At 37.2% G+C, this 16,872-nt stretch overlaps 1 protein-coding gene across 3 annotated transcripts in view; it reads right to left on the reverse strand.

Annotated features, from left to right (window-relative positions):
- The window catches only part of THSD7A (thrombospondin type 1 domain containing 7A), a 443,308-nt gene that overhangs the window by 102,748 nt on the left and 323,688 nt on the right, over positions 1-16,872 (reverse strand). For all 3 annotated transcript variants that reach the window (XM_045494930.1, XM_045494931.1, XM_045494929.1), the window contains 2 exons: positions 10,903-11,097; positions 2,470-2,704 (listed from right to left, as the gene is read on the reverse strand). In XM_045494930.1, coding sequence (XP_045350886.1) covers positions 2,470-2,704; positions 10,903-11,097 — 430 coding nt within the window. The remainder of the gene's footprint in view (positions 1-2,469; positions 2,705-10,902; positions 11,098-16,872) is intronic.

Consider the following 16,872-nt stretch of genomic DNA (forward strand, 5'->3'; position numbering starts at 1 on the left):
CCCTCTCTCTCCTCAAAAATAAACTTTAAAAAAAAATAATGGGAGAGCACTACTCAGTTGTGAGCTCTTCACATTTTAGCCCTTTTATAAATCAATGGAATTTACAGTGTTATCGTTGACAACCTCCAAAATTCTGTTTTAGTTTAGAAATATCCACAGCAAGATACTTGGCTAACTGTGGAGAACAAAATTACTAACAACAAAGCCGTTAAATGAACACACAAAGATAAATTATACAGCCTAGATTACATCCAATAAAATGAATTCAGACTTCCTTTGGTGAAGCAATTGGTTCAGTCAACATGCTTCTTTTCTCCTTTGTACTGTTTGTATTTAGTGTTTGTGGTTTAAATCAAGGAATTGATTTCCCCCCAAATCTTATTCAAGGTCAAATTAAACAGATGTGATAGGAGTTGAAGTTTGTTACTCTGAGGATAGATAAGATCAATAACATTGATTTTACCATTGCAGAGTAATCTGTTTTATTAAGAGGAGTTTAAAACAATGTTTTTATTTGCATTTTTGTTTCAAATGCCTTGCACTGAAAAGCATTCATTGAATTTAATCTAGCTTTTAGGGATAAAGGCAGTAACATTTTCTTTCGAATTCACAGCATTTGCTTAATTTTTCAGAACTTTAATGGCAAAGTAAGTGCATTTAATTTAACAAATCTATACATGTATCCAGGTCATTGAATAAAGGCTGCAAGGGCAAAGCAAATTTTTAATGGATTATTGTGGTGGTTTGACATGGGGCTACAGGATACCCTTCCTATTGAATGATTTAATGACATTAATCCATCAGGCTCTTTCACACATAAGTTTATATGCATGTATATTAGTGCTTGGCAAAAACAGTTTGGAAGTTGTATAAGCGAGGAAAATATCAACAGCAATGTTTGCAAAGTGATTAACAGTAGAACAGGAACAGAGTGAGCTTACTCATAGCAGATTGGCATGATAGCCCTCAATCCTGTGCCTGGTTGCTCAGGTTATAACCCTGGGCAGGGAATATTTCTACCTCCATACTTGTCCCAGCAAGACCCAGAATCCTCAGGATCTGGCACTTCTGCCCCTACTGTTACTGCCAGATAATTTTAATATGCTGCACGTTAACTTCCTGAGTTAGATTCATCACAACTTTAGCGTTATTTCTATTAAAATATTGGTTTGGGGCTACCAATTAAGGATGCGGAATAGTTTCTCAATTTATTCAAGTCTTCCTAGCATATCTTTTCTAATATTTCAGAATATCAAATTACATAGTCAAATAAAGTATGGGGCAAAAATATCCTTAATGTCTGGAATCCTGGCCAGGTAAAAACAACTCCTAATAGGAATATTATTTATGCCCTGAAGTTTTTCATACATCAGGTACATTATTATCATTTCCTTAAAAAACACTAGGAAGGATCTCAAATTTTTAAGAAAAAATAATACTTTCTAAGATTTATTGAGTGCTCACATGACTATTTTTTTGCATTAAATCCTTTCAATAAACATTGAAAACTAAGGCCAGAATCAGTTAAGTAGCATGCTGAAGGTGACACATCACAGTTATGCACCTGGACAAGTATTTGGAAATTATGGACATTTCAATACCAATGCAAAACTGACTGGTTTTACTTTGCATGTTTCATATGGCTAAGAAGATATGAATTCTAAAAGATTTATGCTAAGTATCAACAGATAAAAGTGTTTTTTTCCCCTTAAAGGGATACGTTTTTAGAACTGACTTATTAATTTTCCCAAATTGACTAGCTCAGTTATGCCATGACACGTTTCTTCATTTTATATTTTGCACAAGGTAGGTATACTATGTCAACTCTCTGTTCTTTGTCCTCTCTCTCTAGCAAATTGCTTGCCTGGTTATTATACTACTTGTAACCACAGTGAGAAACGGATGGTTTTTCTACTTAACATAACACTCATCCTATCCCAAGGCTCTCTCTTAGAAGTAAATGGCTTATTCATTTAACCATTAAAAGATGTAATAAGTTTGGCCTCAGTATTTTTGATATAGTATTTTCCAGGGGAAATGAAAGGCAGATCATAGAATGCTACAGCCCAATTAAACTAGATCGGCAGACTCCAGAGCCTACGGGTACATGGGAGGTCATGGATCATCTGCACTGTTAGGACTTCATATACGGTCATTATCGATCAGCCAGGCCCAGAGCAAGCACTTCCCTCACTGCCTCACTAGCTTCATAAAAGGAGAAAGCGCTACTAGAAAAATAAAAGTAGATAGCACAGAGAAATACTTCTACGGAATTCATAGATCCCAGGCACAAGATTCCGGAGCCGTTAGAACTTTGTTAGTGGCTGACATTCAGAACAAACAAATCTTACTCTCGAGGACAGGTGTGACAAGCATCAAAATGCTCCATTTCATGAAGCAAGTGAAGCCTGAGCCAATCCCCTACATGGGTGACCACAGTATTTACTGCTGTCGTTCTGAAGCCCTTACTTTTTTGGTCCCACTTGGCCCACATTGACCCGCACACAGATGACTTTTCTTGTCTGCATGCCCACGGAGCAAGAGGCCTCCCCATTCCAAGTTGTAGTTGTGTTGAAGGACGATACGGAAGTGTCCTCGATGCACTGGCCCCAGGGGCCAGTCTGCCAGTGGTACACAGTACAGGGATGCTCATTACAGCTGCGTACCTCTTGCAGAGCACTGCTATTTGGACAGTGAACTCCACCTATAAAAATGAACACAGAGGATTAGATATGGTGCTAACAGGAAACTTACTGTTCTCTCTCTTTTGGAATTAACGATAACAATGATACCCGCCATTTATTAGCACATAGCATGTGACCAGCATGCTGCTAGGAAGGCAAATTACATATTAATCTTACGTCATTTGGCATCCTCCAGGTTAAAATTTAAGCTATACAGTATACATGGTATTTGCCTGCGGTGGGGGGGGGGGGGGAAACTATGGAGCACCTTAAAGAGAGAGGCCATTGTTCTCCAGAGAAGCTGAAAATGAGGTACAAATGGACCCTATGGATTGCTGGCCCAGGGAAATGTGGGCACTGAGACTCTGTGCATGGTGAAAACCCAATGTGTTCTCAAATGTTATCTTCCAAATTGAAAATCTTAAATACGTGTTCTGAAGTATTGCTTCTTTTAATACATTAGGCATTTGGGCAATTAGAAACAGGTTTTTTTTGTGTGTTTTTTTGTTTCTTTTTTTTTTTTTTTTTTTAATCAGTTGATGCTGTCTGATCTTCTACAGCATTACTGGGAAAGCCATGTAGTAATGATAGTACCATATTTATTCAAATCTAAGATGTCACTGGCTGAGAGATATACCATCATTTTATTCCTCAAAGAAAGAGCAATGGCTACAAGTTAAACTATGATACATTGCTTTCTTTTCAATCCTATTTTTTACTGATGCTTATTGAAATCCATTTGTATGATTTATTTACATTTAAAAAAAATATATCACTTGATTGCATACATTAAAAGGGAAGACACTCCTCAATCTCATTTTCAGAGTCCAAATCTCTTGAGTCACTTTTTAACTCACACGAATCAAAGTTTGTTCTCCTATACAGAACCATCATCCTGTTTCAAAAGTGTTGATGATGTAGGATTTCTTTAAAAAGAGTCCTCCCTGTTGTTTCCAGGTCTTTCTTCCCATCTCTAAGTTTTGATGCTGTTGCATTCTTAACTGCACCAGAAGTTGTCAACAAAAGATTTAAGCAAGCAACGAAGAATGGTTCTTTGCTGTTTTTATTTTTGGCAGACATATCATGGAATTGCTATTGTCACCAGGAATAACAACACAATTCACAAGTACTAGCAATGACAACTCTGTTATAACTTCTGTCTGGCTATAGTGGTTTTAAAACGCATCCATTGTAAGATGTAATAATTACAGAGATAATAAAAGGTAAAAGGGATACGTCTTTTAATCAACAGAATATGGTGTGAAGTTATCATTTTGGAACCATTTTTTATGTGCTAGCCTTGTTATAAGTACTCTGTATGTGGGACATTATTTTATACCCCAAACTGCCTTACAAGTTAAAAATTATAAGGCGAATGAACGAATGCAACTTAAATGACGTAACAGTAACAGTTAAGAATTTATGGAGCTCAGTGTCTTACCACTATGCTATTTATAATGCCAATTATAAAAATAAAAAGCTTTGTATCGTTAAAAGCAGAGTCGGGGAGCAATTTATTGCTTACTTTATTGACAATTTAATCAATTTGAACTTATGTAGCCTCTGAATTTTATTTTAGGGGCAGAAAATACCTGGTTGTTAAATAAGAAAAGGTAATTCAATAGCTAGTGATCCTAACAGGGAAGACAACTCCAAAATTTGAGATGTGGGTAAAAGTCATAAACAAAACCACACTCTGAGATGATCTTAAGTTATCACTTCACTTATAATTAAGGGCATCCCTCTAATTCAGCAAATAAATCGGTAGGCAGTTTATAGGAGAATTTAACTGCAATTCAGAATCATTTATACAGTGGTGAACATGGGATCAACATCAGAATGAAGTAGCATTTCGTTAATGTCCCTGCTTCATGATGGTGAAAACATCTGTCACAGATCATAGCCTATCCTCCATCACACAGCTCAGTGACCCTGGCAGCCTCTGAAAAGAAGTTTAGGATTTGAATAGGAATGGATTCTAAAACATACTAATTGGATCGGGGAGAAGTAAATGAGCACTCTTATTACCCATTCCCTGAGGCTCTAGATTTATCCAATCTTCTCTCTCAGACAAACACATGCTAATTATAAACATTCATATGCACATTTTAGGCAACCATTTTAACCATACCTTTATATTTAATAGTGAAATTATTGATCTACAAAAAAAGTGTTTCTTTATTTACCTCATTTTTACTGTGAGTGTGTGTATGCTGTTTAAACTGTGATTCTAAAACTCCTTAGTTGTTTTTGACATTGGAATTGACTGGTTGGCTTTGGAACAAATGATAAGAAAAAAACTTCTAAAACATCAGTGTAACGTGTTGAGGAACTGCAAGATGGTTGTTAAGTTTACATACATAAAGCCTATTTATTTTCTTGCCCCAATCCACATTAAAGCCACATCAGCAGCTTTGGACTGGTGTCAGGATACTCGCACAGATAAGCCCCAATGTGTTCTTAATTAGAATGACGATACGGGAATTTTGAAAGCATGGCTTGGGGTAATCAGTCACTGCGGCATCCGTTCTGTTGTTTTGGGAATAATTTTATGGTAGAAAAATTGATAGATATAATATTGAATTTATTTATTATTTATGGGAAGATCTAATTCCAGACATGTGGGAATATTTCCATAGTACTGGGGAAATTATAAAATGTCACCCATGACAAAATTAGTGATAAATGGTATTCTTAAAAAAATCCTCTTATACATAAAAATATATGCTTCATACTAATGTGACTATTTAGGCTTTTTATCATTCTGGCAAGTGGACAGACTTTATATTACTCTGATGAAATTCTATTATATAAAGAAATGTCCGTGCTCATATAAAAACACCAACTACTATATGCGAAACGTCTCTAACAGAAATGAAAAAGTAACTTTTCCTCCCCACATCAAGTCCCTAAAAGCTGTGTTAACATACGTTTGAACAGAGCTATGGTGTTCCTGGGTTTCTGGCTCTGACATTGAAGTTCTTACAATTTAAATGGCTGAAAAGACTGAAAAGATAAAGGAACCTTGTTCGAAACATTAATACAAGTGTATTGAGTGTTATAGTAGGCAATGTTTATGTCCAATGCTTCAAGAGATACCTAGCGGGGTTATAAATAGTTTTTGCTGCTCTCAAGGATCTTATAATGCAGTGGGGGGAAAGTAGTAGGCATAGGCAAACATACAAATGGGTATAATTTTAGTCAGAATATAGTAATAATGTTAAAAGAGGTAGTATAATTGGGATTCAAAAGTATAGATTCCATTAGTTTTGGGGTGACTAAAAAATGCCTCAGGTAGAAGGCATCTCAATGAGATGAGTTTTGAAGGAGTGGGATTTTGACAAGCAGAGTTCTGGGAAGGGAGAGAAAAAAGGGAAAATTTTATTGAAGCAGAAGAAAAAATAAAAGGCAAGGCATACAGGCAGATATGATTTTGGGAATTTGCAGTATTGATACCGTCCATTAGGGTGCAAAGTTCACACAGAGAAGGAACTGGCAGTCAGGATAAGGAAGTGGACCGGGTTTCTGCTAAGTGACTATTAGTGTACTATGAATTATAGCTTTAAAGTGCTCGTAGTTTTTACTGCTTATTGCAGCCCCAAACCCTTTGACAGCCGACCACCTCTAAGTGAAAAGCACATTGGCAGTGGCATGATTTCAGGGAACTGGAATGGAAGAATGTTAGCCAGAGAGAACCTCAGAAGATTCTGCTGTAGCCCACCATCTCTACTCCTTTTCCCCTTTGTTTTTCCTTGCAGAAAGAGATAGAAGACTTCCCACCATGGAGTCTGCATAAATCTCGTTTGGTGGTTATGGAGGGACAGACCGACACAGCACTCCTGTTTCAAAGTCTAGAATGGGAGGGTGAGGAAGCGACAGCACTTTCACTTAGAAGGCAGAATTATGTGTGGATATACCTAGATAATGGATCCTGAGTTCTTCAGATTTGTCCAGGAATAAACACGCTCCCTGGCCCTTAGGACTAAAATCTTTTAACTGTGAAAACCCCAAGTTAAAATATAAACATTCTTCTACCCAATGTTTTGTACTTTAAAATACAATTTTTGAAGACTGCTAATTATTTGTGAAAAAAATTGGCACAACTGTATTTTAATTTGCATCTATTCTCTGTATGTTTAAAGCAGGTGTAAATACACACTAAAATTTGGCTGATGAAATTATCATATCAGGTCATTTTGAACTTTGCAAAAAAAAAAAAGCTCATTTCTTGCTGTGTAAGGATAATTAACTATACAATGAGACTTAAGTTGTTATCATACTCAGTGGAAAACATTTTGAAAATCATGTTTTCTTTTTAAGCTAAGTTTATTAAGAGATCTGCAACATGGGTTCAAAAAATTCGGAAGGCTACAAATCTAACATCAATTTTTAATTTATTATTCCAATTCAACATACTATTAGTTATATTAAAAATATGCCAGGATGAAGTGTTAAAACATTGCTTCCTTTTAGATCTTTCCACATCATTTTTTTTTTCAGGGCTAAGAGCATCAGCACTTTTATCCCCTCACTGGGTGGCTAGGCCTGAGACACCAACGAATCACTCTATAAAACTCAGAGGAAACCAGGAGCTAGTGCAAGTCCAGGGAAAAGGGTCAAGGTCACATCGAATGGTCACTGCTATCAAAACAACCCTGGTTGTACACTTTGGCTACCACCTTGTGGCCAGCAAACCAGTGTATATTGAGGGCCTGGATGGCCTTGTGAGCCAAAGAGGCAATGGAAAACTCCAGAAAAATCTTGGCACGATCTCTGCATCCTTTTCCTTGCATAATTTTAAAGAAGCTTTGGGGCCCACCCAAATATACAGTTTATCCAATACAAGGAAGATTTTTACCTCAAGGTATCATACAAATCTAAAAAGACAAATTCCAATTTTATTTAACCAGAAGTCAAGGCTTAGGAAGCTACACACACACACACACACACACACACACACACACACACTTATTTTTAAGTTGAAAAAAATATTTTTATTTTCTTCAGTATATTAACTACCTACCTCTAGTTGCTACCATTTGTATTTGCTTTCCAAATGACATTTGGATAAGAATCATTTTATGACAATTTTTGTGTATTGCCGATAAAAGGTTACAAAGTGTTCCTCAAGACAGGCACACACCATAAGAAGACGAAGTAAATCAAGGGTAAGACCAGGAGCTAGCACTCCTTTTTCTAGCACACAGGATTATATTCCCAGCCCACCCTGCCATGATTGAAATGAGGTTCAACTTCAAGCTGTGATTATATGATTTGCTTTGCCAATCAAATGGCAGTAGAAATGATATGTCACTTCTGGATGGAAGAATTTAATGCTGATGCTCTGAAAGCAGCAGAGAGACTCTTCAACTCTTCTTCCACTGGCATGGGGACGAAGACGTAGGTCTTCATATGGAGGTTCAACACTCCAATGCAGACTGTCTTAGCAAATTACCCAGCACCACAGCAAAATTCCCCTAAGGAAGAAATAATTTCTCTTTGAAGGTTTTGAGCTTCTCAGCTGTTTGTTACTGCAACACAACTTGGGCTGCTCTAATTAATACAAGAGGTTGTGTAGTCTTCAGCATATAATGTTTAACAGTGAAGTTATGACTGAGGTAAATAAAAATGTATCTTTTATTTTGTGAAGCAGCATTTATTTTGTAAATCCAGATAAATACTTTGCACACAGATTTGTGTGTAAATCTGGATAAATACTTTGCACATGGATTTGCATAGAAGTTATTTCACTAGAAAACTATATGTCTAAGCATGCAATATATAATTCTAATAATGTGACTTTTCCCTTATTGTTATCATAGTAATTTGCTGATTTAGAAAATGAAGAAAATTCATGACACATACAAAACATTAATTCTTGGGGAATAACAGAAAGACCTACTTTTGTGTAAAATTATAAAGGGTTTCCTACTTAGCAGGGAAACACATTTTAAAACTTTGTGCAAACAAAGTTCTTAAATAATTTCAAAAATAGCTCAAAATTATGAGACTTTTTGTGAAAGAGAAAATATGTTTCAGTATCCAGCAAATAATCGGTACTAAATAGTTTTTGAAGGACAGATTCTGCATTAAATATCTCATATAATTACACAAGTTACTGTAGCTGTTATTAACAGAGACAAACATCAGCAGATTCCCTACTGACAGTTTCCTCTATGGTTTCCACATAAAATTATGTTTTGAATTCATGCCTTTATGATTTACTCTATAAACATCTATAATTTTCCAGCACAGCTTGCTTATGACACAGCTACTAGACTTAATTAAAAATTATCGAAGTCTCACCCTTTCAAACTAAGAAGATGATACATACCAAAGAGCAATCATAAATTTCTGCCTTTAAAGCATTTCATGACCTTTCAGTGTGAAGCATCATGTCTATAGAAATAATGATCTGCTGAGTTCTGCAAGCATGGCAAAATCTCTGCCATGTGACTCACGGGGCAAAAAGTCACTCATTACTAGTCACACAGCAAGTGTCTGCAGAGTATAATAGATTTATAGGAAGCACAGTGACCACAGATCTAATTCTAATGAAGTCCAAGACATAATCTGAGCTGATAGAGTTTGAAGTCCGAATATAATCTATACAAGGTTAGAGTTATTGTTTGACAAGACAAGGAATATGACTATCTAAAAGGTTCTATCTTTTTGTTTGGTTCCATGATACACTATTTTAGGGGGTTGCAAACTGTTAAATTTATATTAAGGTGACTGGAAAAGGTTTTTGGACACTTTAAAGACAATTATAAATTCTCCTACGGGTTGACTGTGTCAAACATGCTAAATTTCTCACTCATGTCTTAAGACCAAGGTAGTTATATTTTTGCATAGCTATTATATTCACAGACAGCAAGTTTGGCCAAAGGAAAACACCGTCAGGTTTCCATCACGAAAATGTTTCACAAATACAAAAATAAAACTGGCAGCATAAAAATTCCTCCTCAATCTATTATTTGGGGATATACACACAGAGATACACATGCATGCTACAAATAGAAATCATTATTTACATGTGCTAAATGGGAATGAGGAGAAGACTCATTCAGCTTGATAATGTTTCAATAATATGTGCCTATATTCTTGAGACAGAACATGCCTTAATGTGATAGAACTTGATGACTTCTATGTTTTCCTTACTCCTATGATATTCTCAAGAATGGCAACATTAAGTATAACATATCACCCAGTCACACAGAGGCCGAATTAGCATTTGGATGTAAGCCTGAGAGACAATTACCAAGAGCCTTGTATTTCTCTACAATAAAGCTTATACAAGTCACGTATGAATTTATGACACAGCATGTTTTATTTCCCCAGTAGGATGAGGTGATTAGGGAGCAGCATATTTTAAAAATAAACACAATCAAAGGGACCTGGGTTGTTCAGTCAGTTAAGCGTCTGACTTTGCCTCAGGTCATGATCTCACGGTTTGTGAGTTCGAGCCCCATGTCAGTCTCTGTGCTGACAGTTCAGAGCCTGGAGTCTGCCTGCTTCCATCCTGTCTCCCTCTCTCTCTCTGCCCCTCACCCACTTGTGCTTTCTCTCTTTCTCTCTCAAAAATAAAATAAACATTAAAAAAATTGTTTTTTAAATGAACGCAGTCTACATATATGAGACTTCTGGATCTTAGAACCTATGTTCAGTAACCTGAATGGCAGATAATACATGTAATTTTTAGTCAACCAATAGCTGTGCTAGTGTTTCTCTAAAAACAAACAAACATAAAAACCAAATAATAAAAATCCCACCTTTACTATTGAACATATATGCCTATTTATGAGAAGGTAGAATGAGATTTCAAAAGCAAAAACTGACTACTGAAATAGAGAAAAATAATCAAACCTGACATCTGGAATTTGGGGAGCCTCTTTCAGACTTCTTCCCGGGTTTACCATTTAAACTGGAAAGCAATTATTAGGAGGGTAGAAAGGCAATGTGAGTTTACTTTTAAGAGTCTTTCTTCTTTTATTAAGGATCTATTTTCAAGATTAACTTTGGGGAATGGGAGTAAGTTGCTAAATATGTTAACAGATATTAAATTTCCTTGATTTCTGGGATTCTGGAAGTAGATCTCCGGAAGATTTTTGTAGAGCATCACCTCAACCAGGGAAGACAAAAAAAAAAGGGTGGGGGGGGGGCACGCCAACTTTTGGAAGGAATCCAAATCCCTCGTGAAGTTGGTGGCCAACCTTACCTTCATCACCGGCATAGGCCAGAATAGATCGTGCTCGTATCTGTTTCCCTTCTGTGGTTTTCCCCGAGCAGGTGTGTGAGCAGGAGGACCACGCAGACCACATGCTGAGCACACAGTCCTTTGGGCATGGGGCATAACAGGCCACAGGGATGGGGAAGATGGCATCTCTACACAGCTGTCTGTCAACTTCTTCTCCTGGGGAAGACATCACCACGAACAATCTATCATTTTTTAAATAAATGTAAAATGAGCAATTGCAACCAGATGGGCACCAAGATAAATTAGGTTATTTTGTTCTTAGTTAAAAACAAAGCTAAAACAAAGCGTACTACAGCCAGATGTTAAAAGAACACTAGGAGTAAACATATATCCTTCAGTGGAGCTTCTTTTATTATCAGAAGCTTAGGTGTGTCAATCAAGCACAGTGCTGAAAGTGTTTTTATACTACAGATACCAACCTGGTAAGCGATTTTTATATTTATAATATTAACCTTGCAATAAGGAGCATCCATGAATTATGTTCCCCTCTTTATGGCATTGCTGGAAATGAGTCATCATTTACAGATAACAACTCTATCCATAACATGTACCATATGTTCTCATGAACCAACTCAGGTATCTCTATTTGCAAACTCTCTGTTTCACAGGGAATTTATTTTTGTATGATTGGCAACCTTTTTCTTTCATAAAAAAATATTTTGTTAGTTGGAAATAGCCAGGAAATGTGAATAACAGGATAACACTATAAGCCCACTGCTTAAGGTGGGCCTGATGGGAAAGGGGGAGAACACGACAGAGTGAGCAAATGGCAGAAAATGGCATCACTCCTGTGCTGAAAACTCTTCAGAAGTTTCTTGTTGCTCTTAAGACAGAGATGAGCAATTTAATACTTTATAAGACCTCAAATGACCTGGCTGTGGTTTCTCTTCCCAGCTTTATCTCACTCCACTCCCTCCCTTACCCTGGGAGCTCTACAGATTGGCACTCACTTAGTAGTTGTTGAATGAATACAATGAGATATACAAAAGGCCAATGAGAAAAAAAAATGTTGTTGAGGTTAATAAATGCCAAAGATAACCAAAAGAATTACAAAAAATGACCAAAATAGAAGATTAAATGAACTCTATGGCTTAGTTGGTTAATGTCAGGTGCTAATGACGTCAATGGAACAGAGTGAAACGAAACACAAGCAACCAAAATTTCATCTACTATTTTGCCACAAAATATGACCATAGTTCTAGATGACTCTCTCAGAACGTGTGCCTTGGGCCATTATGCTTTCAGGGGAGAAAGAGTGACTGATTGTGCTATTCTTCTTTGCTGTTAGAAAAACAACTCAGAGCTGTTTCTCACTAATGGAAGGTCAGGAGCATCGTGTTAATGTACAGCATTTTATTCATATATTTGAAAAACAAGACAAAAAATCAAACATCGATTGGAAATGCCCTAACATGTTAATAGCTACTAGTTTGCAGGGCTTTAAATCATTAGACACAATCAGAAGTCAAGTGGAATGTTAACAGCCATTACTTTGCAAGGTTTTAAGTTATTAGATTTGCTCACTAGTAAGACTCACTGAAACGACAATTGGACTCATCATTATATCGTTCATTTTTCTTTAGTTACTATGATCTGTGTGATCTCTTTTAATTCTGCTTTTATTGGCTTTAGGGTTTGGCCTATCTCCCAGTAAAACACTATGAAGATAGACTGTAGATTTAAAGGTACTGAAGGTTCAGTACAAAAATCATTATAGTACAAGCCATTTAATATTCTTCAATTTACATAATAATGATGACTCTTTTTCCTAGTAGACTTTTTTTCTGAGTGCAAGAGGGGACTTGCATGCCTTATTTTCTTCATTGCCACTTTTAATGTTCCATCTACTCTCTTTTACTTTCATTTCTAGTATCCTGTGAAAAGTCAGGCAAGTTTGGGGCTACAGCCTACAGTCAGCCAGGAATTACAGTTTTATTTCTTCTCTAATAGTTACTTAATGATTTCTACTCAGAAAAATTTAACTGTTTCTGTAACAATTGAAATGTGCTACATGTGTGTTATAAGATTAATTTGCATTAGCATAAGTGATATATTTCTCTTTCTTATAGCATAAACTTAAGGGATGCACAATTTGAACGCTTCTTACTTTACAAGTTATTCTTTTTTTTTCTTTTCTTTTCTTTTTTTTTTTTTACAACCTGTGTCCGATACCTTATGTTAGCTCATTTTCATTCACCTTGTTCTGCTTAGCCAGGTGTATTTCTGGCCAGGCACAATCCTTCTAGAGTATGTCTCTTTTTTGTTTGTTTATTTTTGAGAGTGAGAGAGGAGAGTGCTTGAGAGTGCACATGCTGACATAGGAGAGGGGAGGGGCAGAGAGAGAAGGGGACAGAGGATCTGAGAGCCTGATGCGGGACTCCAACTCACAAACCCTGAGACCATCACCTAAGCCAAAGCTGGATGCTCAAGTGACTGAGCCACCTAGACAACCCCCCTTTTAGAGTACATTTTAATCCTCTGCAAAGCTAGTAAGACTCACCTGGGATCCAACCTCCAAGATTTCCTTAGATTTCAGCCCTTTCTTCACTCTCCCCAGCTTTGCCAGGTAAGCCCCTGACCCTGATTGCTCCCAATCGCTTATCATTGTCTTGCATCCAAATAATTACATTATGTTCCAGCCATTATGGCTTTTTCTTCTGTCTCCTACAGATCAATCTCATCACTGCCTCAGGGCCTTGGCATTGTCTCTTCATTTTGTATGAAAATTTCAGACTTCCTCAGAGACTACTTCTCAATATTCGGGTTTTAGTTCAATTGTCTCCTTCCTAGAGGAGGCTTAATTGATCATACACAAACTCACAGTGACTTCATTTTACTTTTCTTACAGCTTTAATCACCATGGGAAACTTTTAATTAATTGTTTACAAGTTTATTTTCTGACCCTACCACTAGATTAAAAGCCCAGTGAGGGCAGGATCTTTATCTCTCTTGTTATTTTATACTCAGAAACTAAAACAGTGCCTAGTACAAAACAGGCACAAAATAATCTTCCCTTAAATGAACAAATGAATTAATTTTAACCTGTTGTCATCAGGAAACAGAACGCTGGACTAGAATAACATGGATTTAAGTAAAGTATTTCTTAACTTGCCAAACATTCGAGTGCTCTAGGACTTGGTTAAAGTGTATTCAGTGGGTAGGCAGCATATGCACCAGCTGCCGTTTGCTAGAGATGCAGTCTCTCAGACCCCCTCCACTGAATCATTATTTGCATTTTCTAAAGATCCCCAGGTGATGTGCATGTACATAAAATCTGAGAAGCACTATTCTAGGATTTTTCTGCCTTACTCCTCTTGTGTTTTGAATAGCACCATACTGCCTCTTGAAAGGGGCAGCTACAAATTCATCTGGATTACATACCTAACATCAATAGTTTCTCTGTGGAACTTCCTTTTATACTTCTCTTCATATAAGGTGTACTTAGAGGAAAACATTCATTCCGTGAATACTTACTGATTGCCCATCTTTTGTCAAGCACTGTACTATGAATATTATATACATCATCTCAGCTAATTGTCACAATGAGCTTTTTTTGAGGTATAACTGACATGTAATATTGTATTAGTTTCAGGAGCACAACATAATGCTTCAATATTTGTATATATTGTGAAATAATCACCACAATAAGTCTAATTAACATCTGTTTCCACATACAGTTACAATTTTCTCAAGAGATAAAGACTTTTTTTTTTTAATTTTTTTTTAACGTTTATTTATTTTTGGGACAGAGAGAGACAGAGCATGAACGGGGGAGGGGCAGAGAGAGAGGGAGACACAGAATCGGAAACAGGCTCCAGGCTCTGAGCCATCAGCCCAGAGCCCGACGCGGGGCTCGAACTCACGGACCGCGAGATCGTGACCTGGCTGAAGTCGGACGCTTAACCGACTGCGCCACCCAGGCGCCCCAAGAGATAAAGACTTTTAAAATCTATTTTCTTAGCAACTTTCAAATATGCATTACTGAATTATCAACTATAGTCACCATGTTGTACATTACATCCCCATGATTCATTTATTATGTAACTGGATTTGGACCATTCACAACAACCTTCTTTTTTTATGCTTATTTTATTTTACTGAGAGAGGGAGAGGCAGAGAGAGAGGGAGACAGATCCCACGCTGTCGGCTAAGAGCCCAACCCCACAAACTGTGAGATCATGACCTGAGCTGAAACTAAGAGTCAGATGCCTAACAGACTGAGCTGCCCAGTCATCCCTACAATGACCTTCTGATACCGATATTAACATCTAATTTTTACTTTAAAGGGAAAAAATGAAGATCAGAAAGTTTAAGCTTACTGTTTCAAAGAGCAGAAGTTTAAAGAAGCAGAGATCTTAAATGTTTTCTAGTCAACTTCTAATCTACAGTTTTTTTAGAGAGAGTGCATGTGTGCATGTGAGCTGCAGGGGGTGGGGGTGTGGAAGAGGGGGGGAGAGGGAGAGGGAGAGAGGGAGAGAGAGAGAGAGAGAAAGAGAGGGGGGTGGAGAGAGAATCCTAAGCAGGTTCCATGCACAGCGAAAAGTCCAACGTGGGGCTTGATCCCACGACCCTAGGATCATGACCTGAATCTAAAACAAGAGCTCAGCTGACTAAGACACCCAGACACCGTGCCAATCAACTTTTTTAAGTGGCATGGTAGTATGGAGAACTTGGGATGCCAAGAGAGTTACTAATGGATGAGTCTTTATCTACAAAGATGTCAAGAAACTGGCACTCTAAATTGTTTTTCAGGGCAAAGTGAAGCATAGGGGTGGCGGTATACTGTGTCAAATACAAAGAGTATGCATGTTGACATGTCCAAGGTTACCTATTTTGGTTTATAGCCATTGAAAAAATGGCAATGGATCTGTGAAAATATGAAATTATTTAGATCCTTGCTTGACTTTGGTTTTGACAGGTGCTTTAATCAACTCAATTAACTGACCACTAACTGGAACCCTTAGGAAGTGTGCTCTCTCTCTCTGTCTCTTTTAATGTTTATTTATTTTTGAGAGAGAGAGAAAGTCAGAGTATAAGCAGGAGAGGCAGAGAGAGAGGGAGACACAGAATGTGAAGCAGGCTCCAGGCTCTGAGCTGTCAGCGCAGAGCCCGATGTGGGACTAGAACCCACAAACCACCAGATCGTGACCTGAGCCAAAGTTGGATGCTCAAACTACTGAGCCACCCAGGCACCCCTGAAGTGTGCTCTTTTAAGCTCAATCTCCAGGAGCACTCCAGGCACAAGTCATCAGGGAAACATTACAGAGGAAAGAAAAGTTGGGTTTATGGCTATCACAGGTAATTCCATAATTTGTCTTTCCAGTCACTTTCTATGAGTGTAACTTCTATCTTATTGTTCATATGAAAAGCGACCCGGAAAATAAAGTCACTATTTATTAGTGCTGCAGAAAATAACTTCATCCCTCCTCTTCACATTAAAACTTGTTTTTGATTGGTAAACACTATTTTAATTAGATAAGAACTGTTTTGCATGACATTATTTCAGAGAATCTATGTACATATCCAAATATCAGGTTCATGTAAATTCTTTCCATATAGAAGAATGAAAATTTTACTGCCGAGCATTTGGGAAATTCTATTTTTCCATATCTACTACCCTACTCTTATCACATTTTCAACTACCATATGTCCCCATTATAGAACCTTTCGAGATTTTGATTATCTGAGTGTGCATCCAAATAAATCTGGGCAGACAGATCTAATGATCATAATAGTGAATGATGTGGTTCTACATTTCATGTAGATGAAGACCAGTGCAACCTGGTTTGCTTTCTGTAGTCTTTCTGGGGATGACTGCTTAGCTAGGTACTAAACATGAAGTCATAAACTTTTAGAATCCTCACACTTGCTTTTGTATATTAAATATACTATATATTGTTTTTGGCATGCATTTACCAACATAAAAGTTTT

The sequence above is a fragment of the Leopardus geoffroyi genome, chromosome A2, assembly GCF_018350155.1.
Source record: "Leopardus geoffroyi isolate Oge1 chromosome A2, O.geoffroyi_Oge1_pat1.0, whole genome shotgun sequence".
NCBI lineage: Eukaryota > Metazoa > Chordata > Mammalia > Carnivora > Felidae > Leopardus > Leopardus geoffroyi.